Below are 17,964 nucleotides of genomic sequence, written 5' to 3' on the forward strand. Positions count from 1 at the left end.
AGGAGCAAGGGAAAACATAGCACAGGGCATTATGCTAAGTGAAATAAGTCAAAGACAAATACCGTATGATCTCACTTAAATGTGGAGTATTAAAAAAAAATGAGTTCCTATATATAGAGGACAGATTGGTGGTGGACGGGGTGGGGGTGAGTGTGTGAAATGGGTGAAGGGTGTAAAACGGTGCAAATGTCCAGTTATAAAATAAGCCATGGAGATTAAAGTACAGCATGGTGACCGTAGTTAATGATACTGTGTTGCATATTGGAAAGTTGCTAAAAGTAGGTCTTAAAAGTTCTCATTACAAGGAAATGTAACGGTGTAGGTGATGGATGTTAGGTAGACTTATTGTGATCATTTTGTAATGTATACAAATATCAAGTCATGCTGTATACCTGAAACTAATAACATCATAGGTCAACTATACCTCAATAAAATCCATCAAAGGAAAAAAAGCTATCTGGGACAGCACAATTAAAAGTATAAACAGAGAGCATCTAATAAAAGGAAGAAGAAAAAACGGCTATTTCCCAAATCTCTCAGGCTGCTGACATAGCCACGTCTATGAGTGCTGTCAGCACAGTGTTGAGAATCTCATGGTGAGCAAGACAAGCTGGACTTTCAATCTCACAGAAGCCATGTTCTTTTGGGGGGAGACACGTATTTACAAGGGAAGCAAGCAGACACACAAAATAACTTCCAAAGATGTTAAGTGCCAGGAAGTAAAATCAGGTGCTGGTGAGAGAGGTGGTTCATTTTAGATGGACCATCAATCTCTGAGGAGGTGACTTTAAGCCTTCCACTGTCAACTTCATCACTCAAGTGTTGGCGTCAGATTTCTCAATGCCCAATTATCTCCTGCCCCCATGGGCACGGCTTAAGCCTGCTGAACCTCGGAAGTGGGTCAGGGACGGAAGTCGGGTGTCTTGGGTTTTATCTCCTGCACACTCCCAGCATCAGTCCTGCTCTTTGGTCTCACTTCAGCTCTGTTTCTCCCCCCATCAGTGTCACTTGGGACAAAGTCTGCACTGAGCCCAATAATGCTGGTACCTGCCACGTACTTGCATCCTTGGGGCCTTTGAAAGTAGCATTCATATCTAGACTGCAGACCAACATCCTTCATTTTTCTAGATTCAGCTCCAGTTTCACGTCCTCTGGGAAGCCTTCCCTGGTTACCTCCAAGCAGAGCAAGTGGCCCCTTCCTCTGATCTCTCAACACTTGGCTTGTACCTCTATCTCCCTCAGATAATGGGGCACGGTGATTTTTCTGTTTCCATGGCCCTCTCCTTGAGTGCATACACTGTGTAGAGTGGTTTTGTTTTGTTGTGCATCTATATTGTCTAACATCATGCCTGATATACAGTAACTATGCGAATTGGTGCTCACTGCTCCTATATTCCAGTACTGATGGGCACCTTGGGTGAATCTTTAAATCTTACAGTAAACATTATTGTGCCCATTTTATATCTAGGAAATGAGGCTCAGCGATTAAGGAATTTGTTCAAAGTCACAGAGCAGGAAGGTGGCAGACTTAGGATTCCCATCCAGATGTTTTAAACTCGAAAGCCTGTGCTGTTTCCACTTCACTTTCTTAGGAAGCACTCTGTAAGTGCATATTGAATGAAAAACAGTATTTTAAAATCACTTGCCCTGCTCTACCAGCATAATCCATCAAAAGAAGATGTATGGTAACTGTTACTTAATTCTATGTGTGTACTAGTTTTGGAAGCCAGATCAAATAAAATCCTATTGGGTGTCAAGGAGAGATAAAAAAAAAAAAAAAAAAAAAAAAGTTACTAGGGCAGTATGTGAAAAGGGGAAGAGAAATAAAAAAAGTCTTCCCTCTTCCCTCCCATTTTTCTGCTCTAGAGTTGGAGTGAGGGAAATTAAAAGGAACATCCTGAGCTTGCTGAAAGGAAAAAAGGAGACAGGCTTCCTATCACAATCACGATAATTGTGTTGTCGGGACCATGGGGGTGAATCCATCCATCCCCCATTTGATAATTTCACTAAAGTGAACGCCGAAAGGGTGACTGTTGCTTAGTTCAGCTCCACAAATGTGGACTGAGTGCCTGCCCTAGCACATGTACATGCTATTCAGACCCTCTAAGATGCACCTGGGTAAGCAAGACTTTGTCCCTTTACGGATGCTGGAGCAAGACTTGCCCAGAGCTAACTGGTTGGCTGGGGCAGAGCTAATGTGCCTCAAAGGTAGGCGGGGAGAGACGTGGGAATCTACAAGCTGACTCTTTCCCCAGCACCAGTGTGAGTACCAATGAAGGAGTCCTCACTCTCCTAGAAGGATCAAGATTTCACAGTTTGGTTCTATTGGCTAAAGTATGGAACCAGACTCTTCCCAGCCTCCCTTTGGAGCGTGCGTTCTGTAGAGAAAAAACAAGGAGGAGGGAGGGAATGGGGATAGGTTGTGCCAGGAAAAAAAAAAAAGTTGCCTTAAGTAGGGTGGTCAAGGAAGGTGGATTTTCATCACGGACCTGAAGATAAGGGAACAGACCAGGTGGGAACCTAGAGAGACAGGGACAACAGCAGAATGCAAAGCCCCCTAAAGCAGGAATGTGCTGGGCCCTGTGAGAATCAGCAGGAGGTGAATGAGTGAGGGGTGGGGATGAAGGCAGAAGCAATGGGACAGAGAACACAGGACCTTGTGAGCCATTGTGAGTACCTTACGCTCTGTGGGGAATAGATGGGGAAGGGAGACAAGTGTAGAAGCCTAAGAGGCTGTTAGGCTGCTGCAATAATCCAGGCATTGATGATGGTCTCTTGGACCAGGATGGTGGCAGTGGAAGTGATGAGAAGTAGTTGGATTCCGGATATATCTTCTTGGTTGTATTTGGAGTGCTGAGAGAAATAAAGGAATTGGGGATGACTCTGAGGTTTTTGACCTGAACAACAGGAAGGATGTAAGGTGCTGTTCAATAAAGCTGGGAAGACGTGCGAAGAGCTGGTTTGGCAGGGAAGCTTAGGGTGTTTGGATAGGTTAAGTTCAAGGTGCCTATGAGATGTGGAAAGGAAGACGTGAAGGAAGCAGTTTGATATATGAACCTGGAGTGCAGGGAAAGTTCTGGGCTGGAGGCCAGGCCATGGGAGGGGAGAAAGCATGGAACCCCACAGCCTGGATTCCAATCCCAGCTCCACTTTATGGACCTAGACAAGGTCTTCTTCCCTGCTGGCTTCCGTATCCTCATCTGTGAAGTGGAGGTGGCGCCGTGACTATTACAGGACAGTCGTGAGGGGTAAAGGATACCACACATGTAGAGCATAACACAGTACACAGTAGATCAATAGGTAATAGCTGTCTTCTCCCCTACCCCCTCTGGCTTGCCAGACCCTGTAGGGAGCCCACGATCCTTACAGATTGGGCAAAGTCTAGAATGTCAGGATGAGGAATTGGGACTATCTGGTAAGCCCTGGGAAATATTTCTACAGGAAAGTTTTTGAGTAAAATGAATTGGCAAAGTTAGGATAGATTGGATGGGGAGAAAGACCAGGTGCAGGGAGATGGGCTTGGTTGTGTTACAAAGCAAGGGAGATGCAGGGTCGGGAGGGCCAGGGTGCTGGCACGGGAAATGGAGCACGCATGTCTGAGGCCCACTCTCAGTCTGCAGGGTCACCAGCACCTTGATAAAGCTTTCTCGGAGCTGGAGCACTATGGGTTCCTGGGAATCTCAATGTCCTATCCCCCTGCTGCCTCATCCAAGGACACAAACAAGAGCCTATTGCTCTCTCATGGTGACCATGTCTCTTGCAACAGTCCCCTGGCCTGGCCCCAAGGACCCTGAGCAAAGTTTGAGTCACTCTTCCTGTTCAGTGGAGCAGCTGAAGCCTAAGACCCAGCCATTGGCAGAGGAGCTTGCTTCCCTCCAGAGCCCCCTGATCTTGATTCTCTTTGCCTGAAAGAGCAAATACACCCATTAGGGTTGAATGGCTCCCTTTCTCATTATGTAATAGCTTAGGGCAAGTAATTAGCTCTCTTAGCAGTGAAAGACAGTTGAGAACTTAGTCTCCTTCTCTGACTTCTTTGATCAGAAATAGGGCTGGATAGAAAATCCCAAGTAAAATATTAAAATGCAAGTAGAACTGATAAGTACATTCAACAAGGTTGCAGGACACAAGGTTAACTTACAAAAATCAATTGCGTGTCTAAAGTATGTCATGGACGGTCATGTCTTCTGTGAATAGAAATAGTTTTATTTCTCCCTTTCCGATCAGTATGCTGTTTACTACTTTTTCTTGCCATATTGCACTGGTAAGAACCTCTAGCGCAATACTGAAAAGGAATAGTGAGGAAGGATATCTTTGTGTTGTTCCTGATTTCAGTGAAAAAGCATTCACCTTTCAGCATTAAACATGATGTTAGCTGTGGATGTTTTATAGATATTCTCAAGTTGAAGAATTTCCTTTTTATTCCTACTTTGCTGAGAGGTATATGCATATAATGAATATTGAATTTTATTAAATTTTTTTTGTACTTATAAAAAAATAGGGCTGGGGCAAATCATGAAAGGGGACCCCCTTTTGGAGCCACCCTCCCTATGCATGCACACACACACCCTCACTCAAGTGGGGACAGAGGGAGATTGTGAAAGAGTAAAAGGAGGGTAGCATTGCCTCAAAGAGGATTGAAAAGAGAGAAATGTGTCAGACCTACTCACATTGGCCGTGTTTGTTTGTTTTAATTCCCAGAGGTAGAAATTGTCACCCCTTGAGATAGATCTGGCCTACAGATGTGTTCGGTTTGACCCATGCCATGGGCTTTAAAATGTTGAAATTGTTAACTTTTAAAAATCAAGAGACTGCACATTAGAAACTGGATTTCAGCTTATAAAGTTTTCATTCCAGCAACACTAGGCTGTTTTTTTTTTTCTTGAGGTATAACTGACATATATTAGTGATTAATTTCAGGTATAAAACATAATGATTTGATAGTGTGAAATGATCACCACAGAAAGTCTAGTTAACATCAATTGCATAGTTACAAATTTTTATTTCGGGGAGGAATTTTAAGATTTACTCTTCTACCAACTTTGAACTACGCAATACAGTATTATTAACTATAGTCACCATGCTGTGCATTACATCCCTATGACTTATTTTATAACTGATGTTTTTAACTTTTTGATCCCCTTTGCCCATTTTACCTACCCCCACATTCCCTCTGGCAAACCCCAATGTGTTTCTATCACCCTGAGGGGTTTTTTTTGTTCTGTTTTTGCTACTGTTATTTTAGATTCCACATATAAGTGAGATCATACAATATTTGTCTTTCACTTACGGCATTTAGCATAATGGACCTCAAAGTCCACCCATGTTGTCACAAATGGCAAGATTTCCTTCCTTTTTATGTTCAATAATATTTTATTGTATATATACACCACATTTTCTTTATCCATTCCTTTATTGATGGACACTTACATTGTTTCCATTTCCTGGCTTTTGTGAATAATGTTGCAGTGAACACAGGGTGTGGATGTTTTTTTGAATTGATGTTTTGGTTTTCTTCAAATAAATACCTAGAAGTGAACGGCTGGATCATATGGTATTTCTATTTTTAGTTTTTTTGAGGAAACTCCATACTGTTTTCTAGAGTGGCTGCATCAATTTACGTTCCCATGAGCAGGGCACAAGGGTTACCTTTTCTCCATATCCTCACCAATACTTCTTTCTTGGTCTTTAGTAATAGCCATTCTAACGTGATATATCAATGATATCTCATTGTGGTTTTCATTTGCATTTCCCTGACGATTAGTGATGTTGAGTATATTTTCATGTACCTGTTGGTCATCTGTATATGCCCATTTTTAATCTGATTGTTTTCTGCTATTGCATGAATTCTTTGTGTATTTTGGATATTAACCCTTTATCATAATTTGCAAATATTTTCTTCCATTTTGTGGCTTGCCTTTTCATTTTGGTGATAGTTTCCTCTGCTGTGCAGAAGCTTGTTAGTTTGATATAGTCCCGCTTGTTGATTTTTGCTTTTGTTGCCTTTGCTTTCGGTGTCAGGTCCAAAAAAGTCATCACCAAGACTGATGTCAAGGAGCTTACTGCTTGTTTTCTTCTAGGAGTTGTATGGTTTCAGGTCTTACATTCAAGTCTTTAATCCATTTTGAGCTAATTTTGGGATATGGTGTAAAACAGTGCTCCAGCTTCATTCTTTGGCATGTGGCTGTCCAGTTTTCCCAGCACCACTTATTGAAGAGACTGTCCTTTTTTCATTGTATATTCTTGCCGACTTTTGTCATAAATTAATTGGCCATATATGCGTGGGTTTGTTTCTGGACTCTCTTCTGTCCCATAGGTCCATATATCTGTTTTTATGCCAAGCCTATAATGTTTTGATTGCCATGGCTTTGTAAAATAGTTTGAAATCAGGCAATGCCTACAGCTTTGTTCTTTCTCAAGATTACTTTGGCTATTGGAAGTCTTTTGTGGTTCCATACAAATCTTAGATTATTCTATCTCTGTGAAAACTGGCATTGAAAGTTTGATAGGGACTGCATTGAATCTAGATTCCTGTAGGTGGTGTGGACACTTTAACAATATTAATTCTTCTAAGCCATGAGCGCAGAATAGCTTTCCATTTATTTGTACCATCTCCAATTTCTTTCATCAATGTCTTACAGTTTTCAGGGTACAGATCTTTCACCTCTTTGGCCAAATTTATTCCAAGGTATTTTATTTCTTTTGATGCAGTTATAAGTGGAATTGTTTTCTTAATGAATTATCAGAAATTGTTAGTATATAGAAACACAACAGATTTTTGTATATTGATTTTATATCCTGCAACTTTACCAAATTCGTTGATTAGTTCTAATAGTCTTTGGGTGGAGTCTTTAGGGTTTGCCACAATATCACGTCATTTGCAAACAGTGACAGGTATATATCTTCCTGTCCAGTTTGGATGCATTTTATTTCTTTTTCTTACCTAATTGCTCTTAGGTTGGTCTTCCGGAGACAAGGACCAGCAAAGGCCTGGAACAGCTGCTGGCCGCTTGAAGTGGAGCAGCATACCTCACCATGGTCACCCGGCCTCACCATCCTCATTTCCTCACTTCACTAGCATATGAGTTTATAAGACTTGGCTTAAAGTAGGATCAGACTGGGCAATTAATAAACTAATAAACTCAATATGAAGAACAGACTTGATGTTTACCTAGTTCAGAAGTGAACAAAGGGAAAGAATGTGAGGGAAGTTAGATCAAAGGGAGGTTGCGTAGTTAGCCAGACTATTACGATGAGGTATTGAGGCTCTTACTTACAGGCAATGTATATTCTTCTATCCTAAGTGGTTAAGCTCACTGTCAGAAGGCAACCCTCCACTGCAAAGCAGCTCGTGCTTCCTGGTTGGCTGAATTCAGCAGGACACCCCATCAGAGCCTCTGTGAATTATGTTAGGGTCTATCCAGCTTCAGGTCAACTCCTGGCAGTAGCAAACTCATGGACTCAGGAATTTTTGCAAGAAAGGGGTTCATTTTCTCTTCTTGCTCCCCATCCCCTTGCAGAAAAAAAAAGAAGGCAAAAATTCCATGGCACATCCATTGTCTACTTCTTATGTTAAGACTGATTGGCCTCTGCTAACTTTGATATAGGAACTCAGGATCCCAACAGTTTATTACCAAAAAATAATAATAATTGATTTTCAGAGTTGCTTTGTTAAACAGATGGCGTATCCAAAGTGCATAGTTTGGTTGAAAAATGGGTTTTTTATGTTCCTTGTGTTCATCCTTCAAGTTCACGGCCATCACCCATCACCACCTGAGAGTACTTAGTGCTCGGGATAACTAAAAGGGAGACTAGATCCTGCTTGCTTTGAACACAACCCAGGGTTCACTGTATGTTCTTGTACCGGCCAATGCTAATCGGCTCTTCCTCACGCCTCCCCTCTTTTGTGCTTATAAATCAAGAGGCCTCAGTATTAGTCACCACAAAAGAGATAATTAGTAAGTACAAGCTGCTACCTTCATAGATCATTCTGTGCCTTGGATCCAAGCTAAGCCAAGAAACTGGAGGAAGCAACATCACACAATTATGGGTTGCTTTAGCAAAACATTTTTTGTACAAGGCATATGAGTCTGAACGTTTAATTCTAGATTCTGTACCCCCCCCCCCGACACACACACAAACTGTTGTAAGGATAGCTATGATTTGAGGCCAAAGGGAAGATTACTTACCCATTTTATAAGGTTTTCCTTTCCTAGACTAAAAAACGTGACTCTGGAACCCCGAGGACTTGGAACAGCAATTGTTTCTTAATGGTATAGTCTTCAGATTCATATATTTTAAATACCTTAATCCTCCACAGGGTCATGGCAGCAAAATAAGATGTCCCTTTGTTCCACTGGGATATGCTATGTCCTCCCAGGAAGCCATGACTTACCAGCCATTTGTCCAACTGGGAAATTCATTTCCTGCTCTGGCAGGGCACATGGTCAAGGGCATTGCTGCCCCAAGAAAAGAAAGACTGTTTCCAGTCCAACTAAATAGTCTAGGAACTTCCTTCCCATGCATTGCTAACCAAATATTGCTGGCTTGGGTAGAAGTGTTCCACTCATGTATTTATGACTTTGGAACTGTTCAAATCCATGCTGGCTTTTATTTTTTCCATCACACAGTTCTTCCAATTTTTCAGTTTCCCATATCAGCCAATTTGCTATTTTTAAGCAGAACAATTTCAAGCCAAAGTAGCTAATCAGAACAGTAAAACCTTACCAATTCAAGCAAGGAGCTTAAACTTTTTCGGTGAGAAAAAGCCTAGCATTAAAAACTGGAGGCCTTATCTATAAGATAAGGGTATGGGATTGTATAATCAAAGTCCTTTTCTACTAATATTAAAACCACAATTCATCAGATCTAAGATTCCATTGATCATATGAAACATATTTTATGTACCAACAGTTTTAAATATTGTCAGTTGTTAACATTATTCCAAAACACCTTTAAAGATTTCCCTGCAGTGTGTGGATTGGTCGCATCGGACTCCTAGGAATTTGAAATCCATTCAGACAAATTTGGTGACCTCTCCTGCCCTCTAGTTGTATTGTTTGGCATGAAATAGTTCAATCCTATTGAATGGTCTCAGTAACGAAATATAACACCACTTTTTATCTCCTTGGGGACATCTTTCTTTCTAAGCAAATAAAGCATTTGCTTGTCTCTTTGCAAGAAAATATGGAATTGCTGTCCTCCTGACAATATTTGCTTCATCAACATCAAACTTAGGTGCCACTACTGTTTTTGAGACTTTTTGTAATATGCAGTAACTTTTCATTTCAGTGCTGAATCATAATGTAATCTTTTCTAAGACATTGAATGGCAATTCAATTCAATGGTGTAGTACCAAGAATGGACGCAGCTCAATGGAAGTTACAAGATGCCCCCCACCCCGTGACTGTGTCTGCCCTGTTCAGATAATGGTATCCGCATCATGACTGCAGCTTGGTGCAGTAGAAGCTGCATGACTCCATCACCCATGCATTCTAATCTCAGAGAGGTTAGAGTATGAACAAACAAGCATCCCAGAATGGGTTGATTACGGAAGTAGCTACAATCTCCTGATAACTTACTATATCTCTGGCAGGGTATTAAAATATCGACCCGACCTCACAGCAGCCCCAAATGTATGTGTAGATTAGGAAGTTTAACCAGGTTAACAAAACTGCCCCAGACTACACAGGTAAATTTCAGAGCAAGGATTCAGAACAAGACAGTAAGCCATTCTATCCACTAGCTCTGTTTCTACAGGCTATGAAACTGTGTGCATATCAACTGTAGACTGCTGTTGGATTCCTTTTACTTTCAAGAATGTGAAGCATCACTCCAAATAGGCTCTCAGAGGGTTATTTAAAATAGCTCAACCACATAAGATTTTTCTATAATGAATTGATAAAAATAATTTATAATTAGCACATCTATTATAAGCAAATGGCCATTTCTCAAAGGGGCTCACCCTCATGATTTCTGCCTTCACAACAACTGTGGGAGCTGGTGTGGCCATCTGTAGCTACTTGCTCACCACAGTACAACGAGATCGTCAACTCATCCCCATCTTCTGACCAAAACCCTAAGAGCTGAAATGACCTTCTCAGTGACACATGGATGTACATTCACAGCAAAATATGGACCTAGATCTGCTTATACCTTGGCCTCCTGGCCCTTGGGCCTGCTCCTCAACATGGGGGTATGAATGGTTATAGACAATTATGGTTTTCTTTTTATAGACCATGAATGTAGTTTTACTTTCCCAATGTTAGAAGACATGACAATGAATGGGACTTTGGTGCCCAGGAGCCCCCGGCCCGTGGTTCTGGCCAGCAGCCTAGAGGTAGAGCATGGAAGCCAGCAAGCTTGCCTCTAGAGAATACCGATGCTAAGTTAACCCCTGTGGCTTTGTGGTGATGGCGATTCTATTTCCGCAGACAGTTAAATATGGAGTCTGGGAGGAGCTTTGTGTTTATGTTCAGTGCTTTGGGAACCAAACCCAAAAGAAAGGACTGAGTGTGACTAAGAGCTTTTGTGGTCAAAATAAACACCAACAAGAGAGAATTACTAAGTCCAAACAGTTGAAGAGTGCCCGCCTCAAGCTCTAGTCTTGTAGACACCCTGACAACTGTATACATTTGCATGCTAGAGGCCAGTGTAGAGAGTGCTTTAAGAGAATGCAAAAACATCTTTTAAAAATTGTTTTCTCAAGTCATTAAATCATTTAGTTTGTGAGTGTATATTGAGTACCTACATGTGATGGGGGGGGTGGGACATAGGAGTGAACAACTCCCACTCCAAGTGCAGCAAGCATGTGTACGTGAAGAAGCTGGGTTGAACAATGAGCAAAGCCAAAGCCTTTTCTGACCTCCTGCTGGTTTTGTTACAGCTGTAAAGGTGCTTCCCACTATGGCCTCACCAAAGACAAGAAGAGGCGCTCTCAAGATGGCTGCCCAGACGGCTGTGTGAGCCTCACAGCAACAGCATTCTCCCCGGAGGTCTCTGCAGCTGCCACTGTCTCCTTGGTGACAAATGAGCCTGGCCTAGACAACCCTGCCTACGTGTCCACAGCGGAGGATGGTCAGCCAGCAGACAGCCCTTTGGACTCTGGCCGGAGCAACCGAACTAGGGGTGAGTCAAATGGGCTCCTTGCCTTGAGATTGCCTTCTGTGGAATATTTACTGTAGAAAGTTCTAGAAATGTTTTTTTAGGGGGAAATCATTCTGGCAGTTTCGGCAGCAATCCATGTCTAATTCTCAAAAGTGAGATGAAACCACAAGTACCTCAGATCATTAAAAATGTGTAATCAAACTTAGTAGAAGGGGTAGTGTTGGGCCTGATGATTCACCACCCCATAGTGTTGGCACCTTCCCATCCATGCTGCTCAAGGAAAGCCTTCTACCTTCAGTCCAGCCCAGAAAAAAAAGAAAAGCAGGTTTTTAAACCATACATATTTCACTGTAGAAAACGGACACAGAACAGAGAAGCAAATCGCATCATTCTTCCACCTAGAAGTAATCACTCTTCTTGTGTTATTGTATATATCCAACCAGGCATGCACATAAAAGAGGATTTTTGTGACTGTAGCTACTGTTTCTTCCTTCTCTCTTGTCCTCAGCACGGCCCTTTGAGCGATCCACTATCAGAAGCAGATCTTTTAAAAAAATAAACCGAGCTTTGAGTGTTCTTCGAAGGACAAAGAGTGGGAGTACAGTTGCCAACCAAGCTGACCAGGGCAGAGAAAATTCTGAAGACACCACTGCCCCTGAAGGTAAGTGACCTCCCCGTGAGTCTGGACATGGGCTGGGCTTCCAGAATGACCTCAGGGGTGATGAGAACCAGACCACCACCCACTTCCTAGGACACCTCTCTTCACAAGGGCATAAAATATTTTTTACCTTGATCAGCCTACTTCTTACATAAGTAACTAAAGGCAGAAATGATTGTTCTCTTTTCACAGAGGGTGAGCAAATAGGTTTTGGAGCCCTTACCTTCAGGTGCTAGCTTAACACATATAAGAAATAATAATAATTAAGTGAAAAGCATTTAGAACATGGCTGGCATGCAGTAAATGCTATGTAAGTATTTTTTTCTTCTTATGACTAGGTATAATGTGTGGTTCTGAGTGTGTTTTTTTTGCATTAACTTATTTAATGCTCACAACAAACCTATGAAATGGCTACTGTTATTACCCCTCTTTTACAGATAAGAAAACCGAGGCACAGGGAGATTACTTAGCTTGCCCCGAATTACCTTGCTTAACTTTGAATTCAGGTAATGTGGCTCTAGAATCCAGGCTCTGTTGGATCTTAGATCCTATGTGTTTATAAATGCAGCTGAGGAAATACTTTCTTTTTATCTTATGTTAGACCTTCAGAGCGGTAACGATAGCTCTTTAAAAAAAGGTGGAGCTTTCTTGTGTTCCAGGTAGTGTTTGTCCTAAGTCATTTAGATGTCACAAATCTAAGGGATAGGGATGATGATGATTCTCATTTTATAGATGAAGAAACGGACACCCAGAGAGTAAATCGCCAAAGTCACCCAACTAGAAAATGATAGACCTAGGACCTTAGCTCAGGTTCTGTGGCTCCAGAGCCCACTCTGGTAACCACTGGATTAAGGGCCCTCCTCTCCTGGGGGGTTGAGAGGTAGATCCCAAACCACTGTCTTTATCACACCTTCAGAGAATCCATGAGCAGTCCTAGAAAATCTCTCTTGCTTACTTGTCACCTCTCCCCTCTGCGCGTACCCATACACACGCACACTCTGGGCTCTCACTACTCTGAGCTCACTGCAATCCTGTGAATACTGTGCCTCTCTCTCTCCCTTCCAGGCTGCTGTTCAGCTTTCACTCCCACACCCCTTCAGCTGCCATTCTCATTTCCTCCTTCCAGGCTCCGCATAGGCTTGGCTTCCTCCTAGAAGCCCTCCCCGACTCCCTCAGTCCTCTTTCCTTTGTGTTCTCGAAGCATCTGCATCTTTATTATAACAGTGTCCCTTTCACTGTCACTGCCTCTGTAAGAGCAGGGATTCTTTTGTGAGTGTGCATATCCTCAAGGTGAAGCACCATACCTGGCACACACAGTGGTGTTCGCTGAATGTGCCGTGAATATGGGATTACAACTCCCTGTCTGCCAGTCCTCCTCTTATGAAAGGGTCCTGAATTCTCCTCCACGTAAAGTTTTCTTCTGCCTGCATAAGATTTATTTGCCTGTTTATTGCAGAAACCTTTTTAATAAGAGATTACTGTGTGAAAGGTACTAGCCTAGGCTCTATACCTTTATATAAAGATTATCAAATCCAGTTCCTGGCTTCAAGAGCCTCCTTCATGACTAAAAGAAAAGAAAATACCATGAAGAGTGAGCTATAAATAAATGGCAGTGGCAGCGCAAGGGACAGAAGCATCACTTGCAAGCAGGCTGTTTAACCTGTGTCTACGGGGCGGTTTATGACCTGGATGGGCACTGCGATCTTGACTGTGTGTTAGAAAGTAGTGGGAGCCATGTTCATAGCAGCAATGTCCACCAGAGCCAAACTGTGGAAAGAGCCAAGATGTCCATCGACAGCTGAATGGATACAGAAGAGGTGGTATATATACACAATGGAATATTATGCAGCCATCAAAAGGAATGAGATCTTGCCATTTGCAACGACGTGGATGGAACTGGAGGGTGTTATGCTGAGTGAAATAAGTCAATCAGAGAAAGACACGTATCATATGACCTCACTGATATGAGGAATTCTTAATCTCAGGAAACACACTGAGGGTTGCTGGAGTGGTTGGGGGGGTGGGAGGGATGGCGTGGCTGGGTGATAGACATTGGGGAGGGTATGTGCTATGGTGAGCACTGTGAATTGTGCAAGACTGATGAATCACGGATCTGTACCTCTGAAACAAATAATGCAATATATGTTAAGAAAAAAAAAGAAGAAGATAGCAGGAGGGGAAGAATGAAGGGGAGTAAGTCGGAGGGGGAGACGAACCATGAGAGGCGATGGACTCTGAAAAACAAACTGAGGGTTCTAGAGGGGAGGGGCGTGGGGGGATGGGTTAGCCTGGTGATGGGTATTAAAGAGGGCACGTTCTGCGTGGAGCACTGTGTGTTATGCACAAACAATGAATCATGGAACACGACATCAAAAGCTAATGATGTAGTGTATGGTGATTAAAATAACAATAAAAAAATTAAAAAAAAAAAGAAAGTAGTGGGAGCCAAGATGGGTCCTGGAGGGCATTTGGGAGTTTTGACTTGGGGCCATGAACACACCGGAAAGCTTTTGCAGAGTGTTATTGCAGGATCCGCGCTATGTTCCGGGAAGATGGCCGCCGCCTGAGGTGTGCAGGAGGCTTAGAGTGGGAGAGAATGGATTTCTTGAGATGCTCCAGGAAGCTATGACTCCAGAATGGGGTGAGGTGTTAAGACTTGGCAAGGCTGGTATGATGGTCTTTTCAGGATTTGTGAGGCAACAAAGTTTTCAAAAATGCCCTTCGAGTTGCATTGTTTCAGCAACCTGTGGTTGGTCCTGTGAACTCCCGTGGCATAGTTTATCCATCCTTTTTACAGGGGTAAAGAGTCTCCACTGCTTATTGGCTGTGTGACCCTGGCCAGGTTGCTTAACTTCTCTGAGCTCCAGCATTCTGTCCTCTAAGAAGCAGGGATAATAATAATCTACTTCATAGGGTTGTTGTAAGTACTAAATCCAAAAAATATGCATGCAGCTGGCTAGCTCAATGCCTGGCACATAACTCTCAGTAAATAACATCAAATCCCCAGTCCTTCGGTGAGGACACAATATTGAACAATTTTATTTCATTCCAGACCATCACAAGTTTGGCAGTTGGAAATTTTTTTTTTAGACTTTATTTATTTGAGATTGTGTGTGTGTGCTGGGGTGAAAGGGAGAGGACCAGAGAGAGTCCCAAGCAGACTCCCTGGTGAGCACCGAGCCCAATGTGGGGCTCCATCCCACATCACTGAGATCACAGCCTCAGCCAAAATCAAGAGTGGGATGCTCAACTGGTAGAGCCACCGAAGCACCCCGACAAATTATTTTAACTCTTCAATGTCACTAGAGTCTCATTGGCGTGGTTCCAATTAATGTTATGTACAAGCGCAACTGGGTGTGTCCTTTCAGACTCTCAAATGGCCTGAGTAGTTTCAGTTTGGGAGGATGGTTTTTGTAAATCTATTGGAGTCGGGAGGAGGGCCGACAGGGGGAGGGGAACAAGAACCAGCAGTTTGATGATTATTTCTAAATCTTTCTTTGTTCGAAGTGTTTTTTGTTTTCTTTTTTTAAATCACCATTCCCTGTCACCAGACCTGTTTCAACAAATGCTTATGGTAACGCCTACTTAATGTAATCAAATAGTTTAAACATAATTGAACTCAATCACCCAAGCACTGTTGGCCCCGGGAACTGACACATTAAGGCTGCTATCCACAGCCTTACAGCCAAGCCAATCGCTTACATTCAGTTACATCGCAGTGGAGGTTAAGGACCCACATTTGCAACGTCTCAGGCTTCCTCTGGCTGCTAAATTGCTTTGTTTATCATGTTCTGCAATACTTTGAAGTAATTTTAATTCTTTCTGTATTGTTCCTGGAGAGTTGAGCACTTCTTAATGAACTCACAGTTCATTAGGGAAAATGGACTAAGGTCAAGAGTTTTGAAAACAGAGTGCATATTAGGCAGAGCCAGACCTGCAGTTTTCCTCTTCCCAGATGACTTATGAAGAGAGAATCTTAGGGCAAAGGCAGCTACAGGAGACGAAAGCATCTCCACCCTCCACATCCACACTCAAGCAAGGGGAGGAGGAGCTGCGGCCGCCGCCAAGCTAGGTGTAACTTGCCTGGCATGTCATGGCGTCCCTTCTGCACGCTTCCACTCAGACTGAAGCAGAGGGCGGCTCCAGTCAGCAGTGCTGGCTTATAGGTCTACAGGGCAAGTGCCCTGTGGGACGGTTGTGGATCCCTGGTTCCATGGAAACCTGAGGGAGGTGACAGGATGGCAGGTCACCTGGAGTCCCAGGCGGTGACTGGCCCTGAGGGCCACCTTCCTGTGCAACCTCCAGCCAGTCCTGTCACTTCCCCACTCTAAGCTCAAACGTCTTCACGTTGTAAAATAAAGCCGTTCAACTGTCTGTCGCTATCAAACCGGACTACTGAGGAAGCTCTTCTGTGTGTGGGCACAGGGGTGGGATGCGGGCTGGTGGGGAAGGGACCTGTGGAAGATTTTGTATGGAAAGAAGAGTCTTTAGTTAAAAGATAAAGTTGGAGGCACCCACCTAGGTCTCCGGATCTCCTGTGAGCTCTGAATTCAGCAATGCAGCCAGATCAGGGATGAGCCTCTGGAAGCCACCACCTCTCCTTGGTCACAAATCAGGCTGTGTGACTTCCCTTTATTGACACCAGTGTCTGGGAGAGAGGCCTGGGAATTCCCTAAGCCTGAAAAAGCAGGGACTTCCAGGGAGAAGGCTTCAAAATGGCCTGGGAAGGCAGAAGAGCAGGTTTGTTCTGTTTTGTGGCTCTATACGTAGGTGCTGAAACTGTAGTCTCTTCCATAATGACCCTTCGTTCTCCTTCACACCTTCACCCCAGGAGGCTTTGGCTGACACTTGTGGTTTGTGCACACAGCCACAGGACAGCAAGAAGTGATGTCCTCAGAGATCTTAGAGTCCAGGGGAGGATGTAAGAAATGAGCGTGGTTGATAACGGAGGGCTCAGTGCTGGGAGCAATAGAAGCTTTGGGGGGAATTGGGATGTTTAGACAGAGCAGGGAAAGAGTGGGATCAGGGTAGAGTTTAATTGAAAGGGATCATTTCATGCAAGTCTTGAAGGAAAAATTGGGTCTAGGCCTAAAATGAAAAACATTCCAGGCAGAGAAACTGATGCTGGCACAGAGGCAGGAAAATGGAAAACATGTACGAGGAATGATGAATAGTTTAGTTTGGCTGAAACCAAAGTTTGGCAAGAAGAAGAGTGGTTGGAAATGTCCGTTGGGTGGGTGTCTAAAATAAATACTGTCTTTGTCCATTTTAGTCTTTCCAAGGTTGTATCACCTGATTCCAGATGGTGAAATTACAAGCGTCAAGATCAATCGAGTGGATCCCAACGAAAGCCTCTCCATTAGGCTTGTGGGAGGCAGCGAAACCCCGCTGGTCCACATCATTATCCAGCACATTTACCGGGACGGGGTGATTGCCAGGGATGGCCGGCTCCTGCCAGGAGACATCATCCTGAAGGTAGATGCGGTCGCTGCAGGGCCATGAAAAGGGGCTTAATAAAAACCCCTTCAGAGCAAGTCAATGGATGGATGGAGGAAATGCTAAATAAATGTGAAGCGGTCCCTTTCTGTAGTTATCATGTTGAGAGGACTCTCATCTGAGACCTGTAATATAATTGAGATGGGTCTTTGTCCCCTTCTGTCTTGTTCTTCTAGTCTCTCCTTTCTGTAGAAGAGTGGTTCTGTCCCTGTATCATTTTGTCTGTTCTCCTTTTCTTTCTCGTCTCCCCTCCAGCTTCTGTCCCACTTCCCTCTCCCCACCTCCTGCTCCTCTTCGTCTCTCCTTCCTTCTACCTCCTCCTACTACTTTAACAATAACATGAAAGAAAACTGGAGCGTAGATCTTATGTTGTTTTTAGAGCAGATTAATGGAACATTCTGTATTTTATCCATTCACACACCCCTCCGTGGTAAATGTCTGGGGGCTTAATGGCCCTCCATGAGAAAAACCAAGAGGTAATCCTAAGCTATTCCCACCAAGCCACAGACATGGCGGGGCAGGCAGGTTGGCGGCACAGCGCCCCTTGGGCATTTCTGTCCTCTGAGGCTTGGGTGTCGGGAAGGACATTCGGGAAGAATTCTGAGAAGAAGAGAACGGATGAAGGGAGCATTGTTGATCAGACAGAAGTCAGACAGGTGGCAAGTGTGACAAGAAATCCCTCCCTGGTCCTGTGTTCCCTGTCCGAT

The 17,964-nt window shown here is 43.5% G+C and overlaps 1 protein-coding gene across 3 annotated transcripts in view; it reads left to right on the plus strand.

The window, feature by feature from the left end:
- LNX1 (ligand of numb-protein X 1) overlaps positions 1-17,964 on the plus strand; it is a 98,662-nt gene that overhangs the window by 52,042 nt on the left and 28,656 nt on the right. For all 3 annotated transcript variants that reach the window (XM_088021159.1, XM_028100643.2, XM_028100644.2), the window contains exons 2-4: positions 10,883-11,124; positions 11,612-11,764; positions 17,034-17,236. In XM_088021159.1, the coding sequence (XP_087877285.1) occupies positions 10,883-11,124; positions 11,612-11,764; positions 17,034-17,236 (598 nt within the window). The remainder of the gene's footprint in view (positions 1-10,882; positions 11,125-11,611; positions 11,765-17,033; positions 17,237-17,964) is intronic.

The sequence above is a fragment of the Eumetopias jubatus genome, unplaced genomic scaffold (genome assembly GCF_037043125.1).
Source record: "Eumetopias jubatus isolate StellerSeaLion01/CBP00866 unplaced genomic scaffold, mEumJub1_p1.0 scaffold_2, whole genome shotgun sequence".
Taxonomy (NCBI): Eukaryota; Metazoa; Chordata; class Mammalia; order Carnivora; family Otariidae; genus Eumetopias; species Eumetopias jubatus.